Genomic DNA, 17,862 nt, shown 5'->3' on the forward strand with positions numbered 1-17,862 from the left:
CACTAGGTGCATTTCAACACATTAATATGCAAAATTGCCTCAGTGAAAAATAGAATTTGAAAAAAATGTATTCAATATGCAGTCCTCATCTTATTTTCTAGTGTACAAGGACTGAGATCATAGGATTGGATGCTAGGCTCCCTGTAATAGCATTTCTTGGCTGTCCCATGTAGTAGGTCAATAGCAGCCATTGGTGCTGCTGTACCAATGCTTTTGGGGCTGTTTTGGTGGAAATTTTGCTGCCTGAGGCAAAGATGGCACCCCTACCCAATGCCACATACAAAAGTTGACTGGCCTGGCAGTTAAACCTTACTTCACAACTGGCAATAGATCAGCAGTTTCCACTGCATCAGAGGTCAGCAGATTAGCTTAGGCAGTGCAGGGCAGGCCGCATGGCACACACAGCTGAGCTCTGTCCTGCAACACTTTGCAGCTGTTTGCACACAGGTCCACCTGGCACCAACTTGCTCTCCACTCAAGCAAATGCTGCAGTGCAACAGGGGCAGCACCAGCGTGTGTCATCTGAGCCAAGCAATGCATGCCAGAGTGTGTGGCCTGGATTGGCTCCGTCTCTGCCAGCAAGACAAACAGATGCAAGCCAGGCCAACAGCAAGCAAGCATTGCCACCGTGGTGCTGGCGCAGCAGAATGGGAATGGCATGAGGTGGGGCCAGCTCAAGAAAAATGGTTGGCGTGGTGGTGGCTGCCACTGCCCTTCTCAGCCTGAGGCAGCTGCCTCTATATAATGGTAGAGCCAATGCTGTGCCACAGCTGTGTCATACAGGGGTTTTTGGGAGGCAGGAATGAGGTAATGTCCCTCGCTTCTCATCCTAAGTGGCCCCGTCACTTAGAACTAATGCAACTCTGTGCTACACATGACTATAGAGAGTGGTGCATATTTTTAAAAAGTATTTTTATAAGCAGGGCAGAGCAGAAGTGTGTACACCCATTTACTATGGAAACAATGCTTAGTTGTTGCTGCACAGTCCACAACAACTAAAGTCCACTTGTAGAGCAGAATGGGTCATATTGCCCATAACTGCTCTTAAAATAATTGCAAAAGCAGAATCTTTAGTCTATGAATTAAGTATGGATACAATCCAGAAATTCTACTGCCCTGATGTCACTCATTACTCCATGCCATATAGTTGAATGGTGGTGCCTATCCTGGAGTCCTATGTCACAGCCCTTCTATAGAAGGTGTCAGTGGTCTGCATCTGGTCATGGAAAGAATGGGGCACCATGGGCTTACGACTCCTGGCTGTGAGCTGTTGAAGCTACTCTTGTTGTTCTTCAGTCGTTCAGTCGTGTCCGACTCTTCGTGACCCCATGGACCATAGCACGCCAGGCCTTCCTGTCCTGCGCTGTCTCCCGGAGCGTGCTCAAGTCCATATTCATTGCATCAGTGATGCTATATAGCCATCTCATCCTCTGCCGTCCCCTTCTCCTTTTGCCTTCAGTCTTTCCCAGAGAGTTTTCTCTTCGCATTAGGTGGCCAAAATATTTGAGCTTCAGCTTCAGTATCTGTCCTTCCAATGAGCACTCAGGGTTGATTTCCTTTAGGATGGACTGATTTGACCTCCTTGCAGTCCAGGGGACTCCTAAGAGTCTTCTCCAGCACCACAGTTCGAAAGCATCAATTCTTCTGCACTCAGTCTTCCTTATAGTCCAGCTCTCACAGCCATACATTACTACTGCGAAAACCATAGCTTTGATTAGACGGACCTTTGTCGGCAAGGTGATGTCTCTGCTTCTTACTATGCTGTCTAGGTTTGCCATAGCTTTCCTCCCAAAGAGCAAGCATCTTTTAATTTCATGGCTACAGTCACTGTCTGCGGTGATCTTGGAGCCCAAGAAAGTAAAATCTGTCACTGCTTCCATTTCTTCCCCTTCCATATGCCAGGAAGTGATGGGGCCAGATGCCATGATCTTAGTTTTTTTAATATTGAGTTTCAAACCAGCTTTTGCACTCTCCACTTTCACCCTCAACAAGAGGCTCTTTAGATCCTCTTCGCTTTCTGCCATTAGGGTGGTATCATCTGCATATCTGAGGTTGTTGATAATTCTCCTGGCAATCTTACTTCCGACCTGTGATTCATCCAACCCAGCGTTTCTCATGATGTACTCTGCATATAAGTTACATAAGCAGGGTGACAATATGCAGCCTTGTCGTACTTCTTTCCCAATTTTGAACCAATCGGTTGTTCCATGTCTGGTTCTTACTGTTGCTTCTTGACCCTCGTACAGGTTTATCAGTAAGGTGGTCTGGTACCTCCATCTCTTTAAGAATTTGCCAGAGTTTGTTGTGATCCACACAATCAAAGGCTTTAGCGTAGTCAATGACGCAGAAATAGACGTTTTTCTGGAATTCTCTTGCTTTCTCCATGATCCAGCGAAAGTTGGCGATTTGATCTCTAGTTCCTCTGCCTCTTCGAAACCCAGCTTGTACTTCCGGTAGTTCTCGGTTCGCATACTGCTGAAGCCTAGCTTGTAGGATTTTGAGCATCACCTTGCTGGCATGTGAAATGAGCGCAATTGTATGGTAGTTTGAACACTCTTTGGCATTGAAGCTACTCTACCTTGCTGTATTTTGTGGTACCGCTGAACGATGCAGTGTTTAAGATCCAAAGTATGCCTGCAACTTGGTAGAGTTCAGCTCGCTACACTATTTCTCTCTCTGAACTGGTCCGTACATAACAGAAATTGTAGGTTAATTAACCCACGAATTGCCAAAATCTAGCAGGAGCAAGCGAGCGTGCTGCCTCCAGTGCATTCACTGCTTCCACTTTCAATTAACAACCTACAATTCTCCCCACCCCCCGTTCTTAGGGTGTTAGCGTGATGTCCCAAACTGGACATTCTGTGTTGTTTGGGGGTTAAACAACCCAGAGCTAACCCAACAACAAAACATTAGTTAACTCTGGGTTGTTTAACCCCTAAACAACCCAGGGAGTCTGGGTTTGGACCTCATACTAGCTGCAAAGGAATGGGGCAATCGTACTAGGTTGTTAATTAAAAGCAGAAGTGACAAGCTTGCTTACTTGCTTTCACTAGATTCCAGCAATTCATGGGTTAATTAACCTATGATTATTTTTACATGCAAGCCTTGTCTGTGTGAATGTAGGTGTGTGTGCACGAGTGCATCGTGAGACTGCTTTGTTTTGGATCATGCTCTAAATTATTACAGTTTAGGGTAAGGTTTTAGATAAATGGGAAAACAATATCTAGAACTGAGAAATTTCTAGACCTATGCTGATGAGGGCCTTTCCTGACAAATATGTTTTTATTTTGTTATCTTCTTCCTAATGTATTTTATTGTTTATGACTATGTAAGCTGCCTTGTAAGAGTTATGCCCTTATTATATATTCATTCCAAGTATTTGTAAGCCACTTTTTAGGGCCAACGTGATGTTCCCAAAGGAAATGGGACAATAGTACATTAAGCAAATCATGTAAAAGTGCAACAAATAGATGTATTAGAAAACTGCTTTAGATTGTACAGTCATCAATTCTCTTAAGGAAATGCAGTAGTAAAAATAAAAGTTTTTAGTCTAATCCCCTTCTAAATCCGTCCAAGATGGTGGCCATCACTACATCTTATGGTCACAATTCCATAGTTTAGGCACTGTATGAAGAAGTACTTCCTTTTATCTGTCCTGAATCCCCCACCATTCACTTTTTAACTAGCTCTACTTTTTTAGATTAATGAACACTAGCAAGGTTATCCCTTCTTAACTCTTCAGTAAACTGCCTTGCTATGTTATGACAGTTTCAAAAAACCTTTTAAAAATCCTTTGGAGTCCTCCCTGTTACACAGAGTATACATTCGTGCATGGACATAATCACAGTAAGGTGAACCCCATTCTTAAATTGTTAAAGACAGGATATTGCACATTTTATATATTATAAGAATTTAAACCCCACCCTTCAGCTGGATAGGCTCCCAGAGTGGCTAACTTATCAATAAAATCAAGGCAGTTTCTGCCCTCAGGCTTACAATCTAAAACCAATCTAATGCAATTGAAAGAAACTTGCCAGACTATGGAGCAAAGGGCCCAGTGTAGCTGGGTATGTCTTGATAGAATGTATGGAAGTCCCTCAGTTATTTGATTGAAATTGGGATGGTACGTTCCCTTAAGACCCACGAATACGTAGTTTTAATTCAAAATAATAAATTACAAATTAGGAGTTGTGATACAGTGTAATATGGAGAATTCCATCCCTGCATGAGGCACCAAGAGCTACATTACTAATGTGTTAATTCAGGTCAAGAGAGTTATCATGTTGTAGATGAGAAGCTGTATTTGCTTTGTAAAAATCTGATGCGACTGTAACCTCCTAGCATTTTATCTGCATCTTACCCAGTGTCTACTGAATACATATGTCATTCAGTCAGTCTCATGCTTCCCTGTGTTGAGATACTCTGGGACTGGTGTGAAATTACAAGGTGTGAAAATTCTGTTGTAGAACTGTGCACCATGACTTTATTGATAGCAATGCAGCCTAGACGCCTTCAGTGTCAAGTCCTTTCGTCACTCAGACTTGTGGAGCAGAAGGTGCAAAAGAATAGGATCCTGTGGTGCTATTTGTGAAAGAGCTTTGATGCAGAAGAGTGGTTGCCTGATGATGACCTCTGAGAAAAAGGAATGAAGGCAGTTGGGCACTATTCCATTTGCACTTATAAAAGCCCACAGCTGCATCAGTAATACCTTAAGGATTCTGGTATCAAAATGACATAGAAAAATTCACAGAATCTGTGTGGATGCTTGACCTTTGCTTACTAGAAAGATTCAACAAATAACAAGATCATTATTGCTAGTTTCTTAAGGTGTGGAATCTGATGATCAGGCATTGTAATGACTGGCATTGTATTTGTAGAGAGCTGCCAGTATTTAAAAATCCCTCACGGTTAGACATAGAGCCGCTGATTTCCTGTGATGAGGTAACGTCTTCACTGCCAGGGATTACTCCAGGGTAGCAGCTACCCCTCCAAAAATACTTTCTGCTACCACTTTTGCTACCCCACACATCAGATCACAAAAGTAGCATAGTTGTCTGGATCACAGGAAAGTAATTAAAGAAAATCACAGCAGATTAACATTTGGGTTTGAAGTTAAGCCTCGTGTGGCGCAGAGTGGTAGGTGGCAATATTGCAACCGAAACTCTTCCCATGACCTGAGTTCGATCTCAGTGGAAGCTGGGTCCCAGGTAGCCAGCTCAGGTCGACTCAGCCCTCCATCCTTCCGAGGTCAGTAAAATGAGTACCCAGCTTGCTGGGGGAAAGGTAGTCACGACTGGGGAAGGCAATGGCAAACCACCCCGCTATAGTCTGCTGTGAAAACGCCAGCGTAAGCGGCGTCCCTCTAGCAGTCAGCAATGACCCGGTGCTTGCACAGGAGGAACCTTTCCTTTCCTTGAAGTTAAAACATTCAAAACTTGCAAATGATTTTAAAATTTAAAAATGCTTCCCTCCCTCTTTCTCCCAAATTGTAATACAGTAAACAGAAGCCAGTGAAGATGGCTGGGAAGAATGCAAGGTTCCAGTCAGGCTGGGGCCAGACCCCCATCCCAGTAACTACCTGGCATGGGACAATAGGAAAAAAAAATCCTTGTTCATTCAGCAATTATCTTTCCTGTTATTTTGCTTCCCCTTGAGCACGCTCCGGGAGAGAGCGCAGGACAGGAAGGCCTGGCGTGCTATGGTCCATGGGGTCACGAAGAGTCGGACACGACTGAACGACTGAACAACAACAACAACACTGCTGCTTATTGTTCTCAGTTGTGTGAGTTTATAAAGTAACCCAATACAGCTGGGGGCGGGAGGGGACATGTTGCCCTTCATATGTTTGAGTCTACAACTCCCATAGGGCTGATGGGAGTTGTAGGCCAAAACATCTGGAGGGCCACAAGTTGCCCACCCCTGCACTATAGGGAACACACACTTCAGTGTTCTTCTTTGTACCAATTTATGCATTAATCTCCACCTCTTGTTGCCACTCTAAACTCCTTTCGTAACACAGTGGGGAGTAATGTTTAAATGCCTCCTCTATTCTTCTCCTGTTTAAATGTACAGCGTTTGAATTCCAGTATCAACTGCTTCACAGTTGTGCGATGCTAGTGTAAAAATGTTCTACTCTTAGAGACAGACATACAAGGTGTACCTTAAGCATGGACCCCCATCTCCCCGCTGCCACCACATGGATAACCTATAAGCTTTCAGTGACAACCATGGGTAGTAAGTAGCATATACATCATCCCTCTGTGACTTACAGTAAGATGGGGCCTATATGTGTCTGCAGCCTTGTATTACTCTAATGGCCAATTCACCCAGCTCAACTGAACCTTCTTTGGGAATTAACTGATGAAGAGTGACTTTGGCAATGAACCCCAAATAATCTTAATATTTGAAAAGAAACTTTCTAAACATAGGCAACTACTTTGCTGCTGAATTGAGTGGTTGCAATAAAAGACATTGCATGCAATGGGATGTAACAAGGTGTAAAGTCTTAGTAAAAAATAGCAATTGTCCTTAAAGAAAGTCGGGGTTAAGTGGATAACATGCAGACAGTACTGAGATTATCATGCATAGATATTCTGTTTAAATACAGCATATCCTCCAGTTCTACATTTAAAATTTAAATGTTAATACATAAAATGTTATTCTTAAATTAACATTTTAATGAGACTTATATTGACTTTGCACAGTATAAAATTAATAATGTTAAATAATTAGATGACTTACATGTTCAATATTCAACAAGTATTCTTTTTGCCTTTAAAAGACACTACCACATCTTTGATAATCTGGCATAGTTCTAAGCTTCACAGTTTCTTTAAACTAGGTCAGCATGTATGGGGCGGTTGCTAACTGCTTTTATCTTCAAAGGATTGGTTTTATTGACCAATCCTATAATTGACCTGGGGGTCATGGGACATCAAACTGATGGTTAAGGTAACAGTCTTCTGTAGAATTTAATCTTGATTTTGAATATAAATCACATAATTACAGTTTATCTAAATGGTGTGATTAGAGCATGGCTGTATCCACCCCAGATTTTATTGGGGCAGTGGGGTACCATTCTTCTCTCCACCACTAGTTTAGAATGCTGAACTGACCAGTGCATCTTCTTGAGTGACTTTGCTCAGGGAGCAACCCAAAGACATCACCAATCCATGCCAGGCACTATTAGCCCAGGCACAGAGATTTCACAGTGCAACCCACCCTGACCTGCCTCTGTAGCTGCCAAACAACACCCTCTGGTAACATCAGGGTGTCCCTTCCATCACAGCCCTCTGGTTTCCACTCGGCAATAGCGGCCAACTAGTCCGTTCAGATCCTCCACATGCACTGTCACTACTTTGAAATATTTGTTAACCACATCTAGTTATTAAGGAAAAGGCTCCTAGCATCCATCCTCAGGTTATATATTCTATCAAAATTAGGCCAATGAAACTGAAAAGTTAGCTCTAGTTTGTTTAAAAACTTTTAACAGCTCTCAAAAGCAAGCCTACTTTTGGCACCATGGGCTTCTCTTATTTGGCATTCTAGGTTTCTGAAGTGTAGATGTTGAGATTGTTTTACTACTAATATGAAAATTAAGTGTCATGATTCTGTTTTGGATTTTGATATCAAATGCTTCTCAGCCTGTGACATTTTAATGCAGTTTGTCTTTTCAAATAGATTTACCTTCTAATGCATGAGACAACAGGACTTTGCTCATCAGACAGTGCATACATTTCAGATCAGTTGTTACCTAAAATATTATCATAAGGCATAAGAAAACACACGATTTAAGTTGCCTTTCATGAACATAATTAAGAATTAATAAGCCTGTACCAGTGGCTAGTCCTCAGAATTTCCACTGTTTTGCCTTTTGTGACCTGTGTTATTAAAAGTCCATTATTTTTACAGACTTTATTAAATTGGATCTTATTAAAGCATTCTATATTTGCATTTGGTCTTTCATAATTCATTATTATTATGACATTTACTTTTTACCATCAGATCTGAAAACATATCATAAGCTACCCTTTTCTCTTGAAAGAAATGCTAATTTCAAACAGTCCTCTAATGGAAGAGAAAAGCTTTATCAGTTTTTTCATTTATTCAAGATCGTGTTAAGAATACTAATGCCAGACTTCAGTATGCTAATGGATGAAAGCTTTTTTGGTCAAAAGCTTAGAATTATTGTTTTTAAACTACACTAGTAAGTATGAAAGTGAAGAAGGCTGGTACTTCATCCAAAAACACAACTCTAGAGTACAATTCCTTTATTTATTTTTTCATTACTACCCCTAATTAACTTACTGAAAGATATATCAAAATATTCTCTCTAGCTGTAAAGTGGTATATATATTTTAATAGTTAAAAACTCTGCATCCACAACTTTTGTTCTGCACTTTTTTTCTGGATTTTGTTTTGTTATGAACTCCTTAAGTTTTAGCACCTGATACTGGGACAAGGGTTCAATCCACAATACCTGCTCTCATGCAGTTTCATATAGTCATACGTGCTTGCTTGTGCCCCAGAATGGGTAGAAATTTCCCCTGGATGGGAAAAGTCTGAGGGTGAAATACAGTAAAAGTCTGCTTTGCTTAAGTCCTTTGGGACCAGTTCAATCAACCACTTCAATACAATGGGACTGTAGGATGTTAATACTTCTCAGAAGTGGTGCTACTGTGGGGGAAGGTGAGCTGGGTTGCCTCAGGTAGTAAATTTGAGTTGTCATTCAACATTGGTTTGAGCCTAATGTGTTTTGCGGGGTGGGGTGTCAAAAACACACTCACACCACCACAAATAAATCATCCTCGCAACCTCATGCACAGCGACAGCAGTACAGGGCACTTTCAGATTCAGCACCTAAGGATTCAGATGAAAAGGCATCATTGCTTTGAGCCTTGTAGGTCCCTCGAGTCTAGTGCATGTGGAGCAATCCTGAGCTGCGAGCCCATCCTGCCAGCGTGCTGCCCAACCCTATCCATGTTGATACAAAAGTAAGTCCCACTGAGTTCCCACTGTAATAGGGCAGTGTGTGTATATGATTGTGTGCAATCACTGCAATAGGGCAGCGTGTGTATATGACAAAAGTAAGTCCCACTGAGTCACACTGCAATAGGGCAGTGTGTGTATATGATTGCAGTCTTAACTTCTTTCTGTATCATTGCTACTCTTGTGAAACAGGTGGCAGTTGGGACTCAAAAGTTTTATTTTTGAACCGTAGGAGTAGCTTGCAGAGTGCTAAGAAGGGGGAGCAACAGTCATTGCTGCCGGACTAAGAGTCATGTCTTACGGAGATGTGAAGTCTGACATTTCTGTCTTTCCCAAACAGTGGAAAGCAGTTCTCTTTTGCCCTTTAGATTTGTGTTTTAGGACTAAAGCAACAAAACACAACATTGAGGGCACACTGGACTCTTGAAAGATTTGCTTAAACAGGGCTAGATAACCTAAAATACTGCAGGAGGTGCAATGCACAAGAGGCTATGATAATATGTACGCTATTTATTTTTTTAAAAATGTAGCCCACTATTTTGCCTGACAACAGGTTTCCAAGATGGCTGACAATAAGTGAAAATTAATACATAATAACATAAGGTTCTTTTTAAAAAGGCAATGGTGACTTATGAACGCTCTGGGGGACAATGATGGAAATCAAAGATGTTGGTGGTGTAGTTGTTACAACTGCTGCTCTTTGGAGGTTCCATGGTGATCATAGGGGAGAATAGCCCTCCCAATATGTGCTTCCTAGCAGCCAGGGGCCAAGTGGCAGCAAGTGTTTTTTTTGCAGGGGGAGGGGGAGGCATCTTACCCAAGCATTTGAGAAATCTATACTCCTGGCTCTTCTCAGTGGCAGAGGGACCTGATGAAGGCTCTGCGGGAATAATGTCCGTTCCCCGGGCTTTAGATGTTGCTGCTGTGGCTGCTCCAGCTATTATGGACCTGCCCTCTTTTTATCATGAGGTTGGTTACTGATTATGTTATGTGATTAAACTTTAGAAAATCTCCCCTTTTATGACAGCTCTTCTAGGTTATATTCTGATGAACTGATTGATACCTAAATGTTGTCAGTGGTTGCTTTAAATGCTGTTAACAGCCAGAGGATAAGTATTGATGGCCTGGGATCAAGAATTCCACCAGACATGAGTGTGTGGCAACAGGACATGCTTGACCTGGGACCACATGAGAGGGGAACATACTGCAAACAAGGGAGTGAATATCTTGAAGCATATGAAGATGTATTATTGTAGGACTGGGAATTTACTATTATAATTTAGCAATGTCTCCCCCCCCCCATTTGTTTTTTCTTTAGTAAGATGGACGCTGCTTACAAACACTCTAACCTCTTTTAAAAATTTCTGTTCTTCAGATTTCTAACAATGTGCACAAGACACTTTGGCAGTGTTGTAGCTCAAACTATTCGAACTCAGAAGACAGATCAGTTTCCACTCTTCCTGATTATTATGGGGAAACGATCGTCGAATGAGGTGCTGAATGTAATACAAGGTATTGTTTGTATCTTCTGTTGGGCAGAAGTTCTTTATTGAAACTTCCAAGTAAACTTATTGCCAGTTCTCTTTCTAAAACATAGTTCATCTTCTTAAATTCAGAAGTACTTTTCAGTGAAATGTAAAATGTAAAATTTGCAGTGACTTCTGTCTGTCCGATAAACATCGATAGATTAAAGATTTTGTTTACATCTCCCCATAGGATACATTCTTGTGAGGAAGGTAGAGAGCATGTGGTAGATCCTGGTTCAGATCTCCACACATGAAGCTGACAAAGTACAATCCTGGACATGTTTACTCAAAAGGAGTCCCACTGAGTACAATCCTAAGTGTGTTTAGGATTGAAGCTTTAGTAACCATGGACAAGTTATTATGTCTATGTTAACCTTCTGCATAGGAATATTGTGAGAATTAAATGGGATAAATATATACTATAGCCAATCCAAAGTTCTTGAGATGAAACAAGAAAGAAATCTTTAAGGAAGGGGTGGGCAACCTGTGGCCTTCCATATGTTTTGGCCTACAACTCCCATCATCCCTCATCATTGGTTATGCTGGCTAGGGCTGATGGAAGGTGTAGACTAAATCATCTAGCAGGCTACATTTGCCAGCTTTAAGGCAAGTTGCCTGCTTTAATTCATCAAACTCAGCTAGCTTGTAAAAACCGCTAAGCTCTAAAATCTTGAAACGTTGATTTCAAGCTGGGATTTGCATAAGTGAAGAAGTGCATTTGGGGGCAAAGCTAGGGCTTAGATCCAACCAAAGTTTGGCCAGTTTTATTTTTTATCATATATAAAGTCTCCAAAGTCTCTATGTATACTCTTGGCTCTTGCTCATAGAGGCATCGAAATGTTTAGAGTTCTTCTCCAACTGCTAAAAAGTTGAGTAGGCATGACTTGTTGGAGGGGGAAACAACCCTCAAATAACTCAACAACAGGCCATGGGTTGTTTAAGGGTTGTTTCCCCTTCCAACAAGACATGCCACCCAGGTTCAGATGACAGAATAAGTTGCATCTGTGTGACTAATTAGGGAAATCGCGTCCCGCATGCGCCATGGATTAAACAAGCCACAGTGGCTTGTTTGACACTCAGTGATCATTCAAACCAGGTCACAGTTATACCTATGACCTGAAATTCACAATGTAAAATCTAACAATGCCAAAAGCAGCCAATACTCTAGCAGACACAAAGGAAGACCTTACATACCATGGAATGTAGAAGAGTGGGATTTCTCTCTTGTATATACATCAACTCAGCTTGCATTGGCAATGCCACCCAAAAATAGAAACCTGACAGGCCCTACGTGCTGTACAATGGAGAAGGGTGGGATTTTCACCTTTTAACTATATTTTATCTTTTAAAACACATTTTAACTATATTCAGGTTAGTGTAGACGTTTGTTGGGCTGGAATTTCCAGGGGCAGCAAGCTATATATTGTTCTTGTTGTTCAGTCGTTCAGTCGTGTCCGACTCTTCGTGACCCCATGGACCATAGCACGCCAGGCCTTCCTGTCCTGCGCTCTCTCCCGGAGCGTGCTCAAGTTCATATTCATTGCATCCGTGATGCTATCTAGCCATCTCATCCTCTGCTGTCCCCTTCTCCTTTTGCCTTCAGTCTTTCCCAGCATCAGGGTCTTTTCCAGGGAGTTTTCTCTTCGCATTAGGTGGCCAAAATATTGGAGCTTCAGCTTCATTATCTGTCCTTCCAATGAGCACTCAGAGTTGATTTCCTTTAGGATGGACTGATTTGACCTCCTTGCAGTCCAGGGGACTCGTAAGAGTCTTCTCCAGCACCACAGTTCAAAAGCATCGATTCTTCGGCGCTCAGCCTTCCTTATAGTCCAGCTCTCACAGCCATACATTACTACTGGGAAAACCATAGCTTTGATTAGACGGACCTTTGTCGGCAAGGTGATGTCTCTGCTTCTTACTATGCTGTCTAGGTTGGCCATAGCTTTCCTCCCAAGGAGCAAGCGTCTTTTAATTTCATGGCTACAGTCACCGTCTGCGGTGATCTTGGAGCCCAAGAAAGTAAAATCTGTCACTGTTTCCATTTCTTCCCCTTCTATATGCCAGGAAGTGATGGGGCCAGATGCCATGATCTTAGTTTTTTTAATGTTGAGTTTCAAACCAGCTTTTGCACTCTCCTCTTTCACCCTCAACAAGAGGCTCTTTAGATCTTCTTCGCTTTCTGCCATTAGGGTGGTATCGTCTGCATATCGGAGGTTGTTGATAATTCTCCCAGCAATCTTAATTCCGACCTGTGATTCATCCAACCCGGCATTTCTCATGATGTACTCTGCATATAAGTTAAATAAGCAGGGTGACAATATGCAGCCTTGTCGTACTCCTTTCCCAATTTTGAACCACTCGGTTGTTCCATGTCTGGTTCTTACTGTTGCTTCTTGACCCTCGTACAGGTTTCTCAGGAGACAGGTAAGGTGGTCTGGTACTCCCATCACTTTCAGAATTTGCCACAGTTTGTTGTGATCCACACAATCAAAGGCTTTAGCGTAGTCAATGACGCAGAAATAGACGTTTTTCTGGAATTCTCTTGCTTTCTCCATGATCCAGCGAATGTTGACGATTTGATCTCTAGTTCCTCTGCCTCTTCTAAACCCAGCTTGTACTTCTGGTAGTTCTCGGTTCGCATACTGCTGAAGCCTAGCTTGTAGGATTTTGAGCATCACCTTGCTGGCATGTGAAATGAGCGCAATTGTGCGGTAGTTTGAACACTCTTTGGCGTTGCCCTTCTTTGGAATTGGAATGTAAACTGACCTTTTCCAGTCTTCTGGCCACTGTTGAGTGTTCCAGATTTGTTGGCATATTGAATGCAGCACTTTAACAGCATCATCTTTTAGGATTTTAAATAGCTCGGCTGGAATACTGTCATCTCCGCTAGCTTTGTTGTTACTAATGCTTCCTAAGGCCCACTTGACTTCACTCTCGAGGATGTCCGGCTAAAGTTCAGTGACCGCACTATCATGGCTATCAGGGACATTCAGATCTTTCCTGTATAGTTCTTCTGTGTATTCTTGCCACCTCTTCTTAATCTCATCTGCTTCTGTTAGGTCCCTGCCTTCTTTGTCCTTTATCATGCCCGTCTTTGCACAAAACGTTCCCTTGAGATCTCCAATTTTCTTGAAGAGATCTCTAGTCTTTCCCATTCTGTTGTTTTCCTCGATTTCTTTCAATTGTTCATTTAAGAAGGCCTTCTTGTCTCTCCTTGCTATTCTCTGGAACTCTGCATTCAGTTGGGTATATCTTCCCCTTTCTCCCTTGCTTTTCGCTTCCCTTCTTTCGTGAGCTACTTGTAAAGCCTCATCAGACAGCCACTTGGCTTTCTTGCATTTCTTTTTCTTTGGGATGGATTTCGTTGCTGCCTCCTGAACAATGTTACGGACCTCCGTCCATAGTTCCTCAGGCACTCTGTCTATCAGGTCTAATCCCTGAAATCTATTCCTCACCTCCACTGTATATTCATCAGGGATATGATTTAGGTCATACCTGAACGGTTTAGTGGTTTTCCCGACGTTCTTCAATTTAAGCCGAAATTTTGCAAGAAGCAGCTCATGATCTGAGCCACAGTCAGCTCCAGGTCTTGTTTTTACTGACTGTATGGAGCTTCTCCATCTTTGACTGCAAAGGACATAATCAATCTGATTTCGATATTGACCATCTGGTGACGTCCATGTGTAGAGTCGCCTCTTGTGCTGTTGGAAAAGAGTGTTTGCTATGATCAGCATGTTCTCTTGGCAAAATGCTATTAGCTTTTGTCCTGCTTCATTCTGTACACCAAGGCCATGCCTGCCTGTTATCCTGGTGATTTCTTGACTTCCTACTTTAGCATTCCAATCCCCTATGATGAAGAGGACATCTTTTTTTGGTGTTAGTTCTAGAAGGTGTTGTAGGTCTTCATAGAACCGATCAACCTCAGGTTCTTCGGCCTCAGTGGTTGGGGCATAGACTTGAATTACTGTGATGTTGAATGGTTTGCCTTGGATTCGTACTGAGATCATTCTATCATTTTTAAGATTGTACCCCAGTACTGCTTTTCCCACCCTTTTGTTGACTATGAGTGCTACTCCATTTCTTCTAAGGGATTCTTGCCCACAATAGTAGATATGATGGTCACCTGAATTAAATTCGCCCATGCCTGTCCATTTTAGTTCGCTGATTCCCAAGATGTCGATGTTCAATCTTGCCATCTCATGTTTGACCACCTCCAGCTTACCTTGATTCATTGATCTGACATTCCAGGTTCCTAAACAATATTGTTCTTTACAGCATCGGATTTTCTTTTCACCACCAGACACATCCACAGCTGAGTGTCCTTTCGGGTTTGGCCCAGCCGCTTCACTCTTTCTGGCGCTACTTGGAAATACCCTCTGCTCTTCCCCAGTAGCATATTGGACACCTTCCGACCTGAGGGGCTCATCTTGCGGCGTCATATCTTTTAGCCTTGTGATACGTTTCATGGGGTTTTCTTGGCAAGAATACTGGAGTGGGTTGCCATTTCCTTCTCCAGTGGACCACATTTTGTCAGAACTCTCTGCCATGACCTGTCCGTCTTGGGTGGCCCTGCACGGCATAGCTTATGGCTTCACTGAGTTACGCAAGCCCCTTCGCCACAACAAGGCAGTGATCCAAATGCAAGAGAAATGTCTTTAGGAATTGGGTACAATTGGTAATACCCAATGAAAAAGTGTTTTGTGATAATGTTTTCAACCTTTTTTTTAATAATACGTTGTGAACCTCCCAGAGAACTTTGGCTATTGGGTGGTATAGAAATGTAATCGATTAATTAATTAATTGATTTTCTTCTGTAAAGTTACCCTGAATTTTACACGACAGTTTGAAAATATTTTTAAAAGATGGTTAGAACTAACTAGCTACATCAAAAGAAATAAAGATCCCCTTTTTCATTTTATTTTCCTGATTAGTGATCCTGACTTTGATATCCTCTCCACTATGAAGACACAACTGAAAGCATCATTAATCAATCCAGGAATAAATATTTTCATTTAGCCATGTATTTACACTTGCTGGAAAATTTAGAAACTTTTCTTAAAAACACACAAACTCAAAATATTCTAAGAATCTAATCACCTTTTCTTATTACAACTTTAAAAAAAAAAAAACACCAGTAGGTACTACTTTTGGATTATTTCTAGAATGACTTTCTGGTTTTTTTTAATAACTTTAATAATATGTTCAGCAATCTTTCCTTGTTGCTAGGTAACACAACAGTGGATGAGCTAATGATGAGGCTGATGGCTGCAATGGAGATCTTCAGTGCTCAGCAGCAGGAAGACATAAAGGATGAGGTGAGAGCTGGACATCACTATAGTCACCTAATGAATTTAGAGTGAGGGCCTTTCCAGATAATTAAAAATGCTGGATGCTGTGAAATAGTGCAATGTCTATGCTAGCCCCAGTTCAGTACCAGTTGTGAATAATGTAACCAGATGCTAAAAACACGGCTCCTGCACCTTTAATATTTGTGTGATGAGGACATTTTTGAAGGTTGTTATTGCAGAGCTAAGAGAATCTGCACCTGACAAAATTACTTATTCTATACAACTGAACAGGAGTGCTGTTCTCCTTTTCATTAGGCTGCCCTAATAGCATGATACTCTATCCCATGTAATGGACCAGGATGAAGGGGTAGCCTTGCTGCAGCAAGAATCATCATCTGCAACTTTCTAAAAAAAAAAATCCAGGACAGATGTGCACCACAGTGATAGAAATGACTATTATTGTTCAGTCGTTCAGTCGTGTCCGACTCTTCGTGACCCCATGGACCATAGCACGCCAGGCCTTCCTGTCCTGCGCTCTCTCCCGGAGCATGCTTAAGTCCATATTCATTGCATCAGTGATGCTATCTAGCCATCTCATCCTCTGCCATCCCCTTCTCCTTTTGCCTTCAGTCTTTCCCAGCATCAGGGTCTTTTCCAGAGAGTTTTCTCTTCGCATTAGGTGGCCAAAATATTTGAGCTTCAGCTTCAGTATCTGTCCTTCCAATGAGCACTCAGGGTTGATTTCCTTTAGGAAGAAATGACTATACAGCCTTTAAATAACTTTAAAAGAATGTAGCAACAGGTTCATGATATCATATGATATGCTACAGACCAAAGGGAGTTCTATTAGGTATTTTCCTCTTTTTAAATGGGAAAGATGAATATTCCATTCTGAGGTGCTATAGCAATGGAGTGCTCTCTAAACTGGTAAGAAATACTAATATAGCACAAATTAATATAACACAAACTGGAGGGGAGGCATTATCAAATTATCACAGTTATGATACTGGTGTCATTATAGTGATGGCACACGCACTGTCCAATAGGTACCTGTAAATCTCACAAACTTTCACACCATTTGCAAAAATAATGCAGTGACAAATATTGTCTTTGAGTACTGGGAAAATGGAGTATTCTTGCAGTAAAAGTACTGTCTTGAGGGAATGCATCTGGATCCTGTGGAGAAAATGTGAAGAAACTTTGCATTTATTGCACTAGGAAAATGATCTGGAAAGACTCAAATATGAGATTGCAGAATTAAAGATTGTTTGATACTGCTCATATTATTGTTATTTTTAATGAAAACTTGTTAAACAGTACTTGTTTTAAAGATGTTACTGTTTACCTAAAATTACATCCTTAACAAGGGGGAAAATGGAAATAATAAGATTGCCAGCCTAAAAATACCTTGCATCAGGGTAATGCAATTGAAATCATGGAACTATTCTGGAATAGGAGATTTTGGTTGCATGTTTATGTTTACTATAGGCTGTTCAAATAATCAAAACATATTTATACATGGATATTGTTCATGACATTTCTTTTTTCATTATGAGGTTTGGCAATATACTACATAAACATTACCACTATTTTTTCTTCCCTACCTTTAAAATTAAAGATGGGAAAATAAGCATAGTTTATACTCTAGCAAAGCAGAATTTATTATAATAATATTAATAATCATAACAAATATTATTAGTATTAAATAATATTATACACTTCCATGGAGGTCTCTTTTATGAAAACTAAAATGAACACTTGCAAGTATAAAGTTTTCCAGAACTGTCAGTGTTTCAGTTACACACAAAAGTAGACACAAGCCAGGTATACAGTAGTGAGATGTGTATCTGTTACTCTGTAAATTGAGAGTGACATTTGCAAGTAATGAAGTACTTAGTTAGGAATTTGTAATAATGGATGTGTTGCCATTCAAGATTATTGTTATCCTAGGTGTAGAGACACTGATTGTCAATAATGCACTAAATACATTATTCAGCCATTTAAATCTTGTGTCTCGTTAGTACAAAATTTACTGATTATATTGTATAATAATCAGAATG

At 41.2% G+C, this 17,862-nt stretch overlaps 1 protein-coding gene across 2 annotated transcripts in view; it reads left to right on the plus strand.

The window, feature by feature from the left end:
- The window catches only part of FAF1 (Fas associated factor 1), a 250,018-nt gene that overhangs the window by 177,548 nt on the left and 54,608 nt on the right, over nt 1-17,862 (plus strand). For both annotated transcript variants that reach the window (XM_084852547.1, XM_084852548.1), the window contains 2 exons: nt 10,364-10,500; nt 15,741-15,829. In XM_084852547.1, the coding sequence (XP_084708673.1) occupies nt 10,364-10,500; nt 15,741-15,829 (226 nt within the window). The remainder of the gene's footprint in view (nt 1-10,363; nt 10,501-15,740; nt 15,830-17,862) is intronic.

This window comes from Heloderma suspectum, chromosome 4, assembly GCF_057233095.1.
Source record: "Heloderma suspectum isolate Gila_16-S chromosome 4, 16-S_ref, whole genome shotgun sequence".
NCBI lineage: Eukaryota > Metazoa > Chordata > Lepidosauria > Squamata > Helodermatidae > Heloderma > Heloderma suspectum.